Source organism: Aspergillus niger (assembly GCF_000002855.4).
Source record: "Aspergillus niger supercontig An06".
Taxonomy (NCBI): Eukaryota; Fungi; Ascomycota; class Eurotiomycetes; order Eurotiales; family Aspergillaceae; genus Aspergillus; species Aspergillus niger.
In genome coordinates, this window is record NT_166522.1 from 273,719 (window position 1) to 291,772 (window position 18,054).

Consider the following 18,054-nt stretch of genomic DNA (forward strand, 5'->3'; position numbering starts at 1 on the left):
AGATTCTCTGCCACCTAATGGTTCATTCCCTGGGGGGAAAATCACTAGCAGCCTACGCGATTCTAGCAGTAACTGTCCGCCACTCTGAGCTAAGCTGCCGAGTTACACCCTCCAAATCTCTCATCGGAATGCTATTGTTATCAAAATGGTATACCCTCGGCGGGTTAGATTCTACTGTACGGTCAACACCAATGGCTAACAATTTGTAAAATACGGTCACCTGCTCTGTTATTAGTCTAAATACCTTCTCTTATAGCATATTAAGCTAGACCAGCTGGGAGATTGGAGCCCCAAGGGTCCATGATTTTTGGATAGACTCTTCGTGATAGACACCATTCTTGCACTTTAGCTCCGGTACAGCTGAACTTGAAGATAGCATCAATACTACTTTATTTATCTAGTACCACTTGAGATAAAACAATACTTTTCGCCCTGCAAGTTCTACTTTTTCGAAGCATTTCATCTCTACATACTCAACCAGCTTGTAGCCAAGCTTCTTACGTTTCCTGTTAGATCCATATTGTCACATATACTCATATTCCTATCTTTCTATCATCACAACCGAAGTCGCTGAGAGGCAGTTCAGAACAGGCTCTTCTTAATGTCTACAACCTCCGTTCCTCCGCCGCGGTATCCAATACGGCCAGCACATCTTCACCTCGGTAATTAAGGCCAGAGCCAAAGCAGACAATATCCCATCCTGAGTCTCAGTCCCCATTAACGGTCAGGACACTATGGGTTACTCGCAATAGTGGAAGCAAAATCTGAGGGATGTATTGGATGCGAAGATACGCTGGATGGGCCGGAAGGACATGTCAGCGCGCATCCCTGCGTGACTTAGTTAAGCCTGTCATACAAATGGATTCAGTCTGACTCCCTCTTTTTCACGCTCGCTTCGTTTAAGTCGATGACGATGACACGGATAAATATTGGACAGACCTGCCAGAGTCTCAGCTTATTTTGTCTGGGCTGACGTGCTAAAAGCCGCCAGGCATCCTCTAGTGCTTACTAGATGCCTAAGTGCGTACTAACGCCTGCTAGCGGAGCTTCACAAGGCTGCGGGGTGCTTAGGAATTAGTATATAATGCAGTCATGTCTCCAGGCTGACACTTCTTCTTGATAGTTTCTCACCAATTGTCGACGATTTTCACCAAGAAGTAACAACAGCACATACTCAATGGCATCTTCTTTCCAATCCCCGTTCCCTCTTCCAGGTGTCCAACACGGCCAGCGCATCCTCACATCCGTAATCGAGGCCAGAGCCAAAGCAGACAACACCCCACCATGGGTCTCCGTACCGATCAATGACCAGGACCTGTCACAGGGATTTCGGGATATCAGCTTCAAGGAGCTGAACAACGCGGCCAACCATGCAGCACACTGGTTGAAGACAAACCTGCCTCCGACGTCTGAGCCGTTCCAATGTTTCGCCTATGCTGGACCTAAGGATCTGCGATACCAGATTCTGGCAGTGGCAGCGGCGAAGGTGCAGAGGGTGGTACGTAATAATTCTCAGACATCCAAAATGGACTTCATTTTGAGAACAAGCATAGATGGTCCTTCCCTCGCCACTAGTCACTCCCGAGGCCCAGCTGCATATTCTCGAGAAGAAAGGATGCACAGTCTACTTGAGGCCGTCGTCAATGGAAGCGCCCGTTGCAGAGATTCTAAAAGCAGCTCCACATGTCCAGACCGTTACAGTGCCAGATATTGAAGCCTTCATGCAAGAGGCAGAAGCAAAGCCAGTCAACTACAGCAAGACCTACGAGGAAGGCAGGGCAGATCCATGGCTAGTGTTCCACACTTCAGGCACAACAGGTACATCCCCTCCCATCCACAATCAAGACAGTATACCAACCCTCCCAGGAAACCCCAAACCAGTAACCTACACCCACGAAATGATGGCCGGAGCAGACATCGTCGCCTCACTTTCTGACATCGGCGAGACCCAAATCCACCACTACGCCCAGCGCCGCTGCTACACCCCACTACCATCACTCCACGTACGCCCAACCCCCATACCTCCCATTCAACCACAATCCCTAACTAAAACTCCAAAACAGTTCGTAGGCATGGCCCTCTCCCTCTCCATGACGACCTTCATCCACATGACCGCCGTAATTGGACCCCCAAGCCCACCCACCCCCTCAACCATAATCTCTCTCCTCCACCACGGCAACGTCACCACGGCAATGTTCCCACCCTCCCTAATCGACGCCCTAACCCTCACACCCGAAGGCCTCTCCGCCCTCCGCTCCCTCCAATACATCCAGTACGCGGGCGCCCCTCTATCCCCCAAAACCGCCTCCCTCCTGCTGCCCCACGTCCCCATATTTCCCGCAGTCGGCAGCACCGAAGCAGGCGGCTACTTCACCGAACTGCACCCCCACCGGACAGACGCATGGGACTACCTAACCTTCAACAAGCACACCGGCGTAGCATTCGAACCACGCGGCGACGGCCAACTCCACGAACTAGTCTTCATCCGCGACCCCTCCTGCGCCCTCCAACCCATCTTCAAACTCTACCCGGACCTCTCACGCTTCGAAACCAAGGACCTCTGGCAAGAACATCCCGTCCACAAGGGATTATGGAAGATTATCGGGAGAGTAGATGACTACGTGTACTTATCGCACGGGGACGGGATCAATGTTGCGCTGTTGGAGCCGGAGATTGTGGCGCATCCGGGGGTCAAGAATGCCCTGATTGGGGGACATGGGCGGGCGAAGCCGGTGTTGCTGGTGGAAGCTGTTGAGGATGTGGAGGATGAGGGGAAGAGGAGGGAGTTTATGGAGTCGTTGAGACCATATCTTGATAGGGTTAATGAACGGTGTCATGAGTGTGTGCGGTTGGGGCTGGAGAGGGTGGTTGTGGCAAGGAGGGAGAAGCCGTTTGTGATGACGGGGAAGGGGAGTGTGGCGAGGTGGAGGACGTTGGAGATGTATGAGGGGGAGATTGGGGAGGTTTGTGGGTGAAATTGAGGGTGAGGATAGGGTGGGGCGTAGGTTGCGAGTTGTGAGAGGTATGGAGGGGATGGGAGAACAGTAGGGGGTGTATATAGTTGTATAATTTTCAAGAAGAGGTATATTTGGAAGTGTGGTTGGTTGTCTGTTTTGATGGGTAGACGGGTTTGTTCTCCGCAAGTGTAGATCCACGAGTAAATGAAGATAGCTTGTGCGGGAATTGATGTTTGTACTCCTGAGTAGTGTTATATACAAACTATACCTAATTCCTTCAGTCCAAAGCATTTAATTCCTTTGTTACAGTATCAAACCGTTACTTTTTTGGGCATATACACATCAATCCAATCCTGCAGGGTCATTTCCCATTTTCGCCAAACAATCAATGGGTATCTAACCGTCAACCAAACCATCCCAAGAGAAACAAGATAAAGCCAGTCCAATTCACGAACTCCAAACGTGCTATACATATTCAATTCTTAAAATCAATCAACAATACGCACCCGCACCCCGTCCATCCCCATTGACGACGTCAACTGATCCATCCAGTCCGTTGTCGGACCCTGCTTGTAATCCGGGGTGATCAGTGACTCCACAACGAGCTGGGGATGCCCCGGCGAGCTTGACGGAGTCTTCGGGGAGCTGTACTCCGATGCCGGACTGACCACACTCTCCGGGGATGGCGGATTGGATAACAGACGAGCTTCTTTCTGCAGTGTCTCACGCTGGCTCGGGTCCAGCATGATGACGAGATAATTCAGGATCGTAAGTCCGGCGTGCACGCCTCGCGTGACATGCGCCGAATATCCCTCGAAGAAGAATTGGGGAAGGGGTCCGATGAACCCGCGCGGCTTACTGTGGCCGGCACGAAGCATGGATATGGCCACACCGAACTCGGTGTGGATACCGCGCAGGGCAGCGCGGGTAGCTTGCACGCTTTGCAGCAAGGGGGGTTCGAGCTTGGCCCGTTTGGTGAGGGGTAAAGAGAGTAGCTCGCGGACGCGTTTGACGTAACCGGGGATTTTTATAATCTCGCGCAGGCCCCGGTCCACTACGTCCGTATATAATGACGAATCGGGCAGCTTGGCGTTGTCGTCAGAGATCTGCTCGTTGAGGGTTTGCCATTCAGGTTCCTCGAGAAAGCAGGCTTCGCCCTCAATGAGGGCAGCGGAGACAAGCATCGGCCGGTAGACAATATACATGGCACGACCGAAACCATAGAGATGGGCCCTGGGGCCACGAAGTTTGAGCAAGGCGCGGATACCGTGGGCGTGGTGGATCCACGCCTCTGGGCCGGTACAGTGGTGTTTCTCAAACACGGCGAGGACAATTGCGGTGGAGAGAGCTTCGTCGGATTTGGCGGTCGACTCGTCGGCGAGAAGGCCGGCGAGACCGGCGAGAGAGCGGGTGTAGAAGGAGCGCGCGACGTCATTGAATTCAGGGATATCGTAGAGGGAGGCGGTATAAGACAGGGTGCAGGCACGAATGGCCCAGTCGAAGCAGGAGTTCATGGCGCCACGGCGACGGTCGACATATTCGACCCAATTGACGGGGACGCGAGTTTCGGTGCATTTGAAGAAGCAAGGGAAGGCAGTGAGGACGTAATTGGTGAAGATTTGGGTTTGTTGCGCGGAGACCGCAGTGACGGTCAGAGAGGGCGAGACGGATTCGTCCATTGACAGCGGCAGCGGGGCGAATCGCACGTCGCGCCCGCGGGCCGAACCTGGAGAAGGCGGGTCCCTCTCGCGGGGTGCGCGGGGGACAAGTTGCGACGACGCAGTGGATGTGGAAGTAGAAGAAGTAGTGGAGGTGGTCGGTGAGATGGAAGTGCGGTAACGTTGTTGGAGAGCAGGTACTTCGTTGCGGAACTTGAAGGTTCGGGCCTGGCTTAGACAAGGCACGTTGCGGGTTTTGCAGTGATTACAAGGGGATTTGCCGTCGCACTAGAAGAGAGCCGATTACTGACGGTTAGAACCTGACCTTCTCAAACCAGACACACATTTTGGCCCTCATTCATTAAGGAGGCGGACACCCGGAGAATTAAATAATGCAGCAGCAGCAAGACCCTGGTGGATACCATGTAGTCCAGAAAGGAATGTCGGCAATTGACATCTGGCACATCTGGCAGGTTTAGGGGGCAAAGCATGCAGCAACAGACAAAGAAACGACAGCCAACATCTGTGCAACACAGGGTTCAGGGGTCAAGCACAAGGAGAGGAATGGCGACTAGTAGACGCCAGGACGGGCGGCCCGATGCTTGGGGGAGGACAGCAAACAATGAAGGAAGCCAACGACCAACACGGAACCATCAGTGATTCGATTATCCGTATCACACACGCACCTGAGTATGGGCGTCAGCGCAAGCCCGACAACCGCGTGGCACTCGGACCATGCTGAAGATAGATCAACAGCCCCAGCCAGACCGCTGCGATCTGGCAGCCAAGGCATGGAGAAAATGTGAGGCAGGGACGCAGGGGGGAAGGCGGGGGGGTGAGGGAGATCGAGCGACGTGAGAAAAGGGGGGGGGGGGGGGGGAGGGGGGAGAAAGGAGTCAAGTGGAGGGGAGAAAAGAGAAGATATGAATCAATTTCGAGTAAGAGTAGTAGTTGAGAATGGTAGGGAGTGGATGAAGTGAGAGGAAGCGAGGGATGGTGGGTGAGAGAAGGGAGAAAGGAACGGGGGAGAAGGCAATAATGGAACGGAGGAGAAAGAGGATGGCGATGGATGGACGGTGGAGGTGGTGGAGCAGCATCGGCAGGGCTGGGCGAGAGAGTCTGGACTCAATTGGTTGCGAGGAATCATGGACCAGAGGGACTGCCTTCAACTCTCCAGGATTCCCAAGAAACTCCAGGATGGACGGATGGCCTCGAGTTTGTCCGGTTGAATCCAAGTGATTGGCCCGCTGTCTGTCCGGATCGACACCGGGAGGCGATCCATCATCTCATCCTAGTCTCTCTCTCTTTCTCTATTTTCTCTCCTACTGACAACACTGCTACTATCCCAGGAAATTAGTTAGTTATACAGTGTTACTCAACAGATACTTACTCTGTACTTATCCCTTCATCGCCATTCCCAACCTGCTAATCCATCCCATCGTAAAGAAGATTCCTCCCCACACGAACCCCCCCCCATGTGCCTCCAACCCACATGCAAACCTTATACCAAGCAGCAAAGCATAACCATAACCAGCGTAGCGATAAACTTCCCCCCGACCGCATAAGGAATAAAAACTCAGTTCCAAGTTCCGTCCACGTCTAGATCCCAGCAACTAGTAAGTCCCGGTTAAAATCGGAAAAGCACAACCGTTCCTGACCGTCTCTACGATTGGCGGGACACAAAACCAGGAAGTTAACTCTCGCAGGAACAATAGACAATCTTAATGTGGGATGATCGGCATGATGCCGATGTCAATAGTGAGAAAAAGACAAGAAAGAGAATTATGCACGGTGCCCAATGTAGTCCCCCCGTCCGTGATATGGTCGTGCATATGAAGAATTCATCATTCGTCACTGGATGAGTTGGGAGAAGGGGGAAAAAGCAAATAATATTGCCAATGGGACAGATCCCGGTTCTCGGGAGGAGTCCGGTTTTTGATGCAGAAACTAAATTTACTTATTCGAAGATTATGGTGTTTATTTATATTGCTTGTTTATTTGGTTGGTTGCGGGCTGCCAACTAGTACTATGTAACACCGAATCAAATCCCGGGTGATGTGGATGCTTTAGTTACTACTCGGTATTTGCTTGGAGGTACATGTGAGAAGACTCGATTTTGTATTCTTTAATGAGCATAGTAAACCAGATACAAATCGTGCTCATGGCCGCCATTCAATGAACGAGCTGTATATGTCTTTAGCTAGTAGTCACTGCAATCATACCGACACATGCGATGAAGTAACGCCGCTACAAAACAACCTGCCCAAAAAGAAAAAAGGAAAGAAAGAAAAAATAGTCAAAATAACAGCTAAACGACTATGTACAGGCGATCATAAATATTTTCATCGGCCGGGAATCGACTCCCTTCTCACCCTTTGTACATACCCAGGTTGTCTCCAGCGGCCATAGTTCCAGCTCAGCAAGAAGTTTAAGAAAGAAAATGGACAATCAAAAATACCGCTATGAGCAGCCGCGACCAACTATCGGCAGTGCGTTAGTGCAAAGGCATGGCGGTGGATTCCAGGCTTGGGCGCATTTATCAAGTCAATACGAGCAGTAATAATGGGAATCCTGAAGAATGAGCAAACACATAGAAGGAAAGAAAGAAAAAGAGAAGAAGAAGCCAAGTCACAAAAATGGACGAAAAGGAGCAAAAGCAGATAAAGCATGTCAACAGTTAGCGCCAATTCACCAGGAGGAGAGTTTCACCATCCGAGACACATCAATGATGCGAAGAAGCAACCATGGTCATTATGCCACCAGCCCACCCAACTAGACAGCAGCAAGTAACAGTCTTGCTGTTGTGGTTGTGGTTGTAGCAGTAGTTAGCCGATCTATCCCTACACCAGCCCATCATACAACGACAGCGCGCTGACGATGGTCTCGTCCCGCTTGCTGCCCTCCTTGAACTCTTCCATGTCGAGGCTGCCGTTCTCATCCTTATCCATCATGCGGAAGATCTTGCGCACGCGCTTCTCCGGTGTATCCTCGTCCTCGGGAAGTTTCACCATCGAGCCCACCTGTGATGCAGAGAAGGGGGTCAGCCGGCGTGGGGGCCAGAAAATGGAACGGCGACTAGGCGCACAGCACTTACCATCTTGTAGATCGCCTCAACGATCGCCAGCATTTCGTCATACGTGATCTTGCCATCACCATCAATGTCATACAATTGGAAGGCCCAGTCCAGCTTGTCCTCCATCTTGCCGCGCGACGTGACCGATAAGGCGCAGATGAATTCTTTGAAATCGATCATGCCGCTATTATCCGAGTCGAACACGCGGAACACATAATTTGCGAATGATGACGGGTCGCCAAAAGGGAAAAACTGCCGGTAGATTTTCTGAAATTCCTCTTTGGTGAGTGTCCCCGACGGACAGTCCTTCAAGAATCCTGCCCCGCAGCGATTCGTCAGCGGCTGCTTTCACAACGAGGGAAGGAAAAATTGCCGGGGGAACCCGGTCGGAAGCCCATGATATGTCTCTCACACACCTTTATACCATTGTTGCAATTCCTTCTTATCGAAATGCGTGGCTTTTTGGAGTTCCTCCAGCTGGGAGGGGGAGAGCTTCGACTGCCTGAAAGACCGGTGAATACATTAGTTTGATGCGGACAAGCGGGGCACACGAGGTCCGGGGTAGCAGGGGTACTTCTGAGGGAGGGACTCAAGAGGGCACCAGCGAGGCAATATGGACAAGCATCGAACAACTCCCATCAGGGACTGTATTACTTCGCAGCGCAGTCACTATCGCTAGAGTGCGACCATCCATGGGTGCCCGTTGTCCCCTGACCGAAGCGGTTCCCTTGTTGTTCCTGGCCAGACCCATGCGGAGCGATCGGAAAAGCGCAACACTTACGACTTGCCCATCTTCGAATCACACACGCTCCAAGCGCTCGGTTCTAATGTAGGATGTCTTTGAGATAGAAAAGAAATCGCTAGGTTCGATGTATCACAGTAAGGACGCGCGATGAAACAGGGTCTCGGAAGGCGCGGGGTAGACGAAAGTTTGGGTTGGATTGATAAGAGCGTGCGCTGCTTGGCCGAGGGGCAGAAGAAAGGGCGGTCGATCGGGGGGTGAACCAGCACGGCTGACAAGGTATTGAAATGCTAGGTCGGGGGGTAAAGTGCAGATCAAAAGCTGAGACAGCGGAAAACGGAGAGAAAGAAAGGCGTCGTGGTGATGGCAGAGGAAGAATCGGGGATGCTGGAAGAGCCGCGGGTCCAGAACACGGCGGCTTGGCGGCTTCACTTTGTGACGAGGTTTGAAGCGTAAGCGGTTTGAGATCCACGGCTCCTACTCGCTCGTCTACCAATTGTTCCCCTCCACCTTCCCGTCCCCCTGCTTCTTCTACCTTCTTCTACGTCGGCCTAGAGCGGTCGAGGCAACTCCGAACTACGTTCACGCTTCCTGCATCCGTATGCGGGGCCCGTATCGTACATTCAATCGTGCGCGTCCAGCATTTCTAATCCTGCCAACGGGCGTCGCCTGCCGAACGCCCGTCCGTCTTTCCCGACTTCTCTATGTACACATCATGACCATTACAAGCGCGAATGAAGCAAAGAACCAAAACCAACGGATGCGAAATCCGAACACAATCTTACATGGGATATCCTAGCCCAGCACCCATCCAGAACGATTCCAAGCGAATTTTACGATGTATATATCGCAAAAGCACATTTGCATGAAGCATCCCCGCGATCACCGCGCGTGCTGAGTCGCTGCGGATTTCCCTCCTGCGATAATACCGGATGAGATTTCGGCATTTGGTCTACGACTCTGGGGGCGGGCCGCGCCGCGATGAGCGATCGCTCATGTCAGAATCCTTGAACAGCTTAATCGACTTTGATGGAGCCGTAGATACGCTGCACGAACGCCCAGCTGGCGAAAAATCCAATGGATCCTAGTCATAGGGTTAGTGGAATAAGTCTTCTCGGGCTCACAATGGTTCTTACCTGTCAGAATGAAGACGATAAATCCGATGAGAGCGGAGTAGCCGACATACAACACCGCGCCGGTGAGACCACCAAAGCTGACCCGGGTGATCCAAAACAGAAGTGCGTTCAGGAATACATACCCACCGGTCATTCCCGCACCGGCAAACGCCCGCCAGTGCCACCGGTAGTTTTCAGCGCACAGCAAGAAGTACACCAGCAGCACAGTCGTGGCAGCAGATGTGATAACCATCAGCCCGTAGCAGAGGAACAAGAAACCGAACATGTAGTAGATCTTGTTTGTCCACAGCGAGGTCATGATAAAGTAGAGCTCCACGAAAATCGCCCCGAAGGGAAGGATACCGGTCAACAGCAGAGAGGGAACAGTACGCAGCGTTCCCGTCATCGGAGGAACCTGGCGGGGGATCTGGTTGGTCTTAGTGGGACCTTCGATAGCCTACAAGCAGTTAGCAACCATCATAGCAATTTCGGAGGCATGCGACGTACACGTTGCTTAAATCCCAGCCAGCTTCCCGCAACACTTAGCGGCACGCTGATCACGAACCAGATCAGGACCAGGGCAAGCATAGTGCCGAAGGGCACAGCACCACTTGATCCCTTAGCCCAAACGAACAGGTTCAGAAGGAAGAACACGCCGAAAATAAGTGCGGGAACCAGCACTGGAGTCATAATAATGTTGCGTTTCCAGGCATCGCCGCCCAGCGATTTGTAGACTCGGGCCGATACGTAGCCGCCAATGAAGCCGAAAAGCGTATATATCAGAAGGATTGCAGTGGCCAGGAAGCCACGGTTCGCGGGGGAGAGAAGTCCAAAGAGAGCAAAAACTATGGCTATTAGCATGAAACCTTTCTGTTTAAGCGGCCAGGCAACCTACCAACAGTCACCCCCGTCATCATGAAAAGTTGAGCTCCGTTACCGACAAGCACACTCAGAAGCAGCGGGGACTTGGGGCACCGGAACACATCTCCGTGCACTAGCTTCCAGCCTGAATCCTCCTGAATACCGTCTTCCACCGCCGCGGACGTGCTGTCAAAGTCGTCCAGGTTGATCATGTCCAGACGGTTGTACCGGGCGATATCTTTCTTCAGAGCCCTAACCAAGATCATGCTCACCATCGCGACCAGGAAGACCACGAACACGGCCGAGTTTATCAAGGAGAACCAATGAATCTTCGGATCATAGACATGAAGATATTTGTCCCAACGAGTGGCCCATGCGGTGGGCGACTCACGCCAGTACACACTGTATGTCCATGTCACCGCAGTCTCGCCCTCCTCGCTCAAGGTGATGCCGACACCGTCGCCATCGCACTGGGCGGTACCATCATCCGAGACCATGGAGTTGCGCCGGGACTCCGGCTGCACGAGCACGCCAACAACACGGTACTTGTCCTGATTTCCATAGCCGACACGGTGGTACTCGATCAGGATTTCGAAGTGGTTGTTCAAGACCGGCTGTCCCTCATCGTTGATCGATCCCAAAGCGAACCCGGGGCTGTAGAACTTGGTCTGCGTCACGGCCTCCATGTTAATCTGCGCCCCAGGAAGACCATCTACCAGCCAGTTGATGTTGTATCCTTGTTGGATTCGACGGTTGACGAACTTGGCGCTGCGGGCATCGAACGATGCCGGGCCGCAGACAGCCTTACAGGTCTCGTTCTTGCCCATGTGCAGCTCGAAAGGCGACGTCTGGATGCGGTCTCCGAACAGGATGCTTCCCAGTGACTCGCGTACATCCTTGGGACCTTCGGGGGGTGTACAGAAATGAAACGCCGGGTGATAGTAGTCATAGGAGAAGACGGAATGGAGCTGTTCATCCTGCTGCGCTAGGCCGGGCGTAAGATGGTTGACATAGAGTGGTACCGATTGACCTTCATCGTAGGAGGTAGGCGCTACTCCGGGAAGATAAAAAGCGGCGGATAATGATGGAGCAGTGAGTAGGAGGGCAGCGATGGGCGAGGAACGTTTGTTGAACCACATGGTGGGTATCTCTATTCCAGCGCGGTATTAGTTAGTTCTTGTCGGTCGCTGGCGGATGTCCCTGGGGTTCGGCTGGACCCAAGCTCCAGTGGCATACATACAGGCTACAGCTTCCACGCCACAAGCGATTTTCAAGCTCGCATGGGTTGGGGGTGGTCTGGGTAGTAACCACCTGCTTGAGATGGAGACCAGGGATTCTTAACGAGGAATTGAACCGAAACCGGGCTCTTCGCTGAGAAGAGAACGCCTTGCCCGGATGCATTGAGGCCAGCTCGCGCACTTGGCCGCACGTGAACCTCGTATGTCTGACTAAGCCAGAGCCTATCGACACGTGCCGATAAGCGGTCTCTAAAAATTTCCCTCTCCATCTCGGCGACGGACAACTCAACAGACAGTCAGAGACAGCACAGCACACAATGGCGGCAGCCGTATCCCAGTCAGAGCCTTCTGGCTCGCAGAATATCTCGGCTCTGCTCGAGACCCTCACCACGTGTCTCAACAGCACCGGATCATCGCTCCCTAAGACGAAGCGGGATGCGCCATCAGATGTGTCGATCGAACCGCCGCAAGATGGCATTTCGCTACTTGATACCAAGTCAGATCTCCTCCTTTCCTACATGCAGAACCTCGTATTCTTGGTCATATTCCAGTTGAGGGGTCTCAAGTCATCCGCGGACAAGGACGCCGAAACGAACGACTCGCTTCCGGACGATATCGTAAAGAAACTCGTTGAACTACGTGTCTACTTGGATCGCGGTGTCCGGCCTTTGGAAGGACGGCTGAAATACCAGGTTGACAAGGTTATCAAGGCTGCAGAGGATGCGGAGCGGGCTGAGCGCGGGGCCGCAGCCCCCAAGAAGAGCAAGAAGGCTAAGAAGTCCGCTCGCGACGAGGAGTCTGGCTCCGACGAAGGTAGCAGCGACAGCGAGGGAGACAGTGAGGAGGACGAGGAGGATGAGGATGAGGAGGAGGATATAGATGAGATGGCATTCCGGCCTAACGTGTCTGCCTTTTCCAAGAAGGTCGAGCCTGAGGCCAAGCAGGATAAGGCGACCGCGAGAGCGACAAGCGACGGCATCTACCGACCACCTCGCATCATGCCCACAGCCCTACCGACTACCGAAACCCGGGAGCGCAGGGAACGCCCGCAACGCAGGTCCAATGTCATTGATGAATTCGTTAGCGCCGAGATGTCATCCGCACCTATGGCCGAGCCCAGTATCGGGAGTACGATCGTACGTGGTGGACGACAGACGAAGTCTAAGAAGGATCGCGAGCGTGAGGCTGAGCGGACGAGATATGAAGAAACCAACTTCGTGCGTCTGGCGAAGGAGAGCAAGAAGGATCGGGCCAAACGTCTGCGTGCTGAGGGTCCGCGAGGCACCTTTGGCGGGGAGGAATGGCGTGGTCTTACTGAGGGAGCAGACCGGATCACAAAGCTCACCCGGAGAGCCCAAGGAAGCGGCTCAGCGCTGGATCGGAGTCGGAAGCGCAAAAATGAAGACGGACAGCGCGATGATGGGATGGGAGTGGGACAGATCTTCGAGAAGCGTCGCAAGAAGGTGGACAGCTGGAAGCGGTGATCGACTTGTATACATACTTTTTTCACTTTTACGATGCATCGTTGATATTCCTTTCTTCTCAGCGCTCTATACACATTGAATTGTTTGGATGTGACCAACCTGGGCTGATCACTGAGCATAAAGCAGCCCGACTGTACTGGACGCTCTTATGGCCAGAGTGATTTGCGATACCACAAAAGTTAATTTCACTATCACATCTTTTGCAGTGATGCAACTATTTATCTGATGTAGGATAAGAACCTTACCAACAGGCACCAGGCACATCTCGCTAGTTGGCCGACCTTGAGTCCAGTAAACCAACCGTCGCATCCGGCCTTTGCGACGCCCGCATGCATGACATCATCCCGATTCAACTAGATAACTATTCCAGCTTTCCCCTCCAACTTCAATTCATGTGTCTGTATCTACTGTAAATATCCATATTAATTGTCTATCAGCTCGATCAACTTCATCGATTTTATCTCTCCCAATAATTCCCACCAAAACAATCCCAAAATGGAAGATCCAGGTGCGTCCTTTTCACCCATTCACATGGCCCCGTACCTGTACAACCTCACCACCACCATCACCCGTTTAAGACTAATCTAGATAAGCATCACAGCATCTGAGATCACCCCTATAATCCATCATCTCACGCAAGCCCCGCCAGATGACCAACAACGCACCATCCAGAAATACTTCACTCCCAGCGCAGCCTTCATCCATCCCTTTTGTCGTGTCTGGCCCTACCCAGGAAGTCGCTGGTTCATCGAGAAGATCTACCAATGGTATAAGATCATGTCGCCGCGAATTGATCTGGAGGTGCATTCCGTAGGTAGGTGATCATACTTCATCCACCTTTAAAATTTATTTCTCAAGGAATCGCCAAAGGAGTTGCTGACATTTGAAATCTATCGAATAGCATACGATAAACCCAACCAAAAGCTCTACCTCCAAATTTCCCAGCTCTTCTCCATTTGGGCGATACCCTTCCACCATGCCCATGTACATCTGACCACGGTCCTGGACCTCACCACGGACAGCGAAGATAACCGTACACCGAGGACAGGGTCCGGCAAACGGTACTACATCAAGCAGCAGGAGGACTTTTATCAGACGTCGGAGTTCGTCAAGTTTGTGGCGCCGTGGGGAGGCGGCTTGCTGGTTACTATTTGGCAGTTGCTGGCGACGGTGTTTTGTGTATTTGGGGTGGTGCTGCTTTGGCCGGTGTTGTGGTTAGAGGAGAAGCGGTTGGTGGGGAATGGAAAGAAATGAGATGATATGTGTGAGACGAGGTACATTGGATTATACGGAGTTTTGGTGTATATATCTGGATATATGAGGATACGTGACGTATATGTAATATTGGTCCTAACAGGGTTGAGTTCCTCCACGTGCGTGTTAAAATACCCGCTTCTAGGAGCATCGGGGTATTCTAGCTCTGTGCTCCTGTAACCCTGTGAAAGGTTCTTAAGAACGGAGTAAATAGGGCTCCATTCGATTAATGATATTCATAATTCGCTATGATTGGATTGAATTGAATCTGATATACCGGTTATGGTCTGTTTGGTGGGCAATTGTATCTTGCTTGATGCCGTTGGTAGTAGCATGTCCAGGAAATCCTGATATGACACTATGCCCTGCTACCGATGTCATAATATAGATCCAAGACAGCACTTACACATCTTCAGCCACTACAATCTATATCTTTTCAGAGGCTGTAGATACAGTACACAACCTTTTCATCATTCAGCACGCATCTCGCCAGGCACTGACCCGAAAGGCGCAACGAATGCAGCAGAGATATGTGGCTCAAGTTCAACCAACTCTAGTTAGTGCAAGTAAACAAAAAAAAAAAATCAGTCGCTCCTTTAGCTACCTACCTACCAATGACTACTCATAGTAGCAATGCGACCGACAAAAGGCAAAAAGATGGTCCCAGAGGGGCTCGAACCCTCGACTTTGACGTTATTAGCGTCACGCTCTAACCAACTGAGCTATGGGACCCGCTTGTTGTTTCGTCGGCTGATGTGGGACTACATGAGGGGTGCAGCATCTCGCATAAGAAAGTGTGAAGTAAAATGCAGGTTAGGTGTGAACAAATCTTGTGGGTTGGATGAAAGGAGGCATGTTGGGCGATTGATCCGTTCCCCTACTCTCCGGTTTTAGAGAATCCTAGATGTTTCAGTACATGGGATATGCATAGAACCATTAGCCAAGCTCAAGAGCTGTTGGCGTGTTGTTAACCTTGTGCAATGGCGCTAGTCATCTGCTGGACGGTCTCCGTTGACGGAATTATTATCCGGTCATTCATGTTGAGCGAGGGGACAGGACTAATTAAGACGTGTGGATACATCAACCCAAAGAGACCAAGAAACTCTAGACTTCAATAAGTAGATAGTGACAGCCAATCTCGATTGTTCTATGGAGCTTGCAGCTACCCACATTTGAAGCCACACAATATGCAAGGTGAGAGACATCCCATGACAAAAGCTGTAATACACCGTCTCTCATGTCCCCACCAAGGTCCATTCTCCTAGGGCCACTGCATTACGCGAATTTTAAAGCACTAGATAGACAGCATAATCATATGCACAATGCTCTATACCGCTATAAAAATAAGACCGACTGTGGAGATATCAATTCAACTATATTGCTAAACCAATTGAGTAGAATTCCTGGGCAGACCGCAAGGTTTAGTTTTGGCTTATATTTGTTAAAGTAAAGCGGGTATATATCAACTGGGTCCCATAGCTCAGTTGGTTAGAGCGTGACGCTAATAACGTCAAAGTCGAGGGTTCGAGCCCCTCTGGGACCATCTTTTTGCATCAATGGAAATCCATTGCAGTATGCTCTGGGTAGCCTTCTTGGAACTCTTTTTGGAACACCGCCTAGTAACATCCGGGTGGGGTAGTGTGCAAGATGATGTGGTTAACAAGGATGTTATTTTTCACCCTTCTTATCTACCCTACGTTGTTCGTCAGGAATATACGGCTTGGTACATTGCTATATCATGAATAGAAGGCAAGGCCGATTTTCACTGCAGGATACATTTTGTCACAGTACAAGGGGCAAGAGTGTGACAGCCATCGTGTGGGAATATATACCGATGGAGCACGAGTAGTATGGCTGTGTTAATAGGCCAGTGCAGTGCGCAATGCAATCAACTAGTCCATTACACATAGCTCCGATGTAAACACCCAGCATTACAATCGATGAGCAGTTGACTGACTGAGATCAATCTTATACACAATGTGACAGGACGAATGAGAAAGGCAACACTAAGGTTTGGAAGATGAGTCCAAAGTGCGGAGATCGATAGGCAGTGTTTCAAGCCACCCTATACAATATCCAAGACAGACATACCTACTCAAAGGGTGAACGGATCATTTGGTTCATATTAGCCAAGCGAAGAAGCTAAATAGTAACTTCCAAATCAGCCCCGAAGAGGACTAGTAGACCCGGTGAGATAGCAGTGTGTAGTTCCTCGTTTTGTCGCCATGCCATAAAACTCATGGTCAGCTAGCTGAGTACTCGGTCACGGCGGAGAGAAAGATGAAGACTATACAGTGGCCATCCCTGGGATAGTGTCAATTTCCCGGCATGTGATCAGAAGAGGTACGGTGGTGGAGATATACTTTGCACATCATACAGTTTAGTTCAGGTCAAGACTATGGAGTTCCGCCCTCATCCTGGTAAATAGAAAACACCATGAAGTACAATAGAACTATACTGCCGTAAACCACAAGACCGAGCAAAAGAACAATAGGAATTCTCGGACAGTATCCGAGCACCACCCATACATAGACCTAATATGAGTTCCATCTCATCCAATAGTATCATCATCTACCCCACCCAATTGCCATAGACGTCAGCATACGCAGGTCCAGACTTACGGAAATGCCACATAACTTCCTCCTTAGTTTGCAAGTCCTCCAGAATTATCTTCTACGAGGAAAGTGTCAGTAACTCGTCGAAGGATCCCGCCACCGTACTTGCACTCCGTATCCAGCAATTCTAACATATTAAAACTAAGCTATGGCTCATAAGGCATGAAAATTTTGCAACATACAACAACTGGTCCCATAGCTCAGTTGGTTAGAGCGTGACGCTAATAACGTCAAAGTCGAGGGTTCGAGCCCCTCTGGGACCATCTCTTTTTGCTTTTTTGCCTAACCACATTTGCGGTGTGTTCCGCGTCTATGTTCGGACTATCTTAATGTCCGCTCAACGCAGATGCTTGCGTGGACGATGTCTATCATGTCATATGCTTTTTTTATGCCCTTCGGTCCATGTTTATGCTCGGAGGCAGCCAGGGGACACCCGCTAGAGCAGACATGGGAGAGATTAGGATCATCCGACAAGGACCTGCCAAATCCGGCGTGTTGCCTAAATTAAGCCGAGCAGGTGGACCAGCACATGTGATTTTCCAGAGCATCCGGACAGGGATGATGGCGGTGCTAAATCGTGGACGTTTTCCAACAGGGCTTAGACAGGCGGGTCACACCAATCACACTCCATAAACTTGACATCACGCCGGTCAGGGTCTGGCTTTTAGTGTGGCTGGTGCTGCACTGCTGCCCCGCTCGTACTGTCCAATTATAACCAATGGCGGCCGACAATCCCGTTGTCGTCATCCGTGGACCGGCCATCCACAGCCCTGGAAAGCATCCAGGAAATGGCCGTCCCTATCCACTGATCGGCTGGCTGCGACGCCTGCATGGCTATTTTGCTGCCTTCGCTCCAACAAACTCTGTCGAGTCTCCCTCCGCTTTATATCACGGGAGACCCTGCCCTAAGCCTTACGGTTTCTCACCAATCTTCTGGTCTAATACCCCAGTGAATCCATCTGCCTAATCCGCTTACACCAAACCCTATACTTCCTGGGTTCTCAACTATACGAGTTAGTCGCTTTTATATACATACTAAGCCCGTTGTATCAGACTG

At 51.2% G+C, this 18,054-nt stretch overlaps 6 protein-coding genes and 3 non-coding genes across 9 annotated transcripts; 5 read left to right on the plus strand and 4 right to left on the minus strand.

Annotated features, from left to right (window-relative positions):
* Positions 1–1,177: 1,177 nt before the first annotated feature.
* An06g01170 (uncharacterized protein) lies at positions 1,178–2,975 on the plus strand (the record flags this gene model as incomplete). The annotated part of the gene is made up of 3 exons (XM_059748054.1): positions 1,178–1,498; positions 1,554–2,003; positions 2,064–2,975. 3 exons carry the CDS (start codon positions 1,178–1,180, stop codon positions 2,973–2,975), a joined length of 1,683 nt encoding a protein of 560 aa, XP_059600799.1.
* A 470-nt stretch (positions 2,976–3,445) lies between these two features.
* Positions 3,446–5,352, minus strand: An06g01180 (uncharacterized protein; the record flags this gene model as incomplete). Its single annotated transcript, XM_059748055.1, has 2 exons — positions 3,446–4,903; positions 5,302–5,352. The coding sequence occupies 2 exons, from the start codon at positions 5,350–5,352 to the stop codon at positions 3,446–3,448; spliced, it is 1,509 nt and encodes a 502-aa protein (XP_059600800.1).
* Positions 5,353–7,455: 2,103 nt separating this feature from the next.
* Positions 7,456–8,480, minus strand: An06g01190 (uncharacterized protein; the record flags this gene model as incomplete). The annotated part of the gene is made up of 4 exons (XM_001390908.3): positions 7,456–7,635; positions 7,710–8,005; positions 8,105–8,190; positions 8,470–8,480. 4 exons carry the CDS (start codon positions 8,478–8,480, stop codon positions 7,456–7,458), a joined length of 573 nt encoding a protein of 190 aa, XP_001390945.1.
* A 966-nt stretch (positions 8,481–9,446) lies between these two features.
* Positions 9,447–11,545, minus strand: An06g01200 (uncharacterized protein; the record flags this gene model as incomplete). The annotated part of the gene is made up of 4 exons (XM_059748056.1): positions 9,447–9,514; positions 9,567–9,993; positions 10,053–10,390; positions 10,441–11,545. The coding sequence occupies 4 exons, from the start codon at positions 11,543–11,545 to the stop codon at positions 9,447–9,449; spliced, it is 1,938 nt and encodes a 645-aa protein (XP_059600801.1).
* A 416-nt stretch (positions 11,546–11,961) lies between these two features.
* On the plus strand, positions 11,962–13,128 carry An06g01210 (uncharacterized protein; the record flags this gene model as incomplete). Its single annotated transcript, XM_001390910.1, has 1 exon — positions 11,962–13,128. The coding sequence occupies one exon, from the start codon at positions 11,962–11,964 to the stop codon at positions 13,126–13,128; it is 1,167 nt and encodes a 388-aa protein (XP_001390947.1).
* Positions 13,129–13,623: 495 nt separating this feature from the next.
* Positions 13,624–14,387, plus strand: An06g01220 (hypothetical protein; the record flags this gene model as incomplete). The annotated part of the gene is made up of 3 exons (XM_059748057.1): positions 13,624–13,636; positions 13,730–13,942; positions 14,206–14,387. 3 exons carry the CDS (start codon positions 13,624–13,626, stop codon positions 14,385–14,387), a joined length of 408 nt encoding a protein of 135 aa, XP_059600802.1.
* A 653-nt stretch (positions 14,388–15,040) lies between these two features.
* On the minus strand, positions 15,041–15,114 carry tRNA-Ile (AAT). Its single transcript has one exon. It is a non-coding gene; the product is annotated as a tRNA-Ile (tRNA).
* Positions 15,115–15,851: 737 nt separating this feature from the next.
* On the plus strand, positions 15,852–15,925 carry tRNA-Ile (AAT). Its single transcript has one exon. It is a non-coding gene; the product is annotated as a tRNA-Ile (tRNA).
* Positions 15,926–17,186: 1,261 nt separating this feature from the next.
* tRNA-Ile (AAT) lies at positions 17,187–17,260 on the plus strand. The gene has a single exon. It is a non-coding gene; the product is annotated as a tRNA-Ile (tRNA).
* The last annotated feature ends 794 nt before the right edge of the window (positions 17,261–18,054 follow it).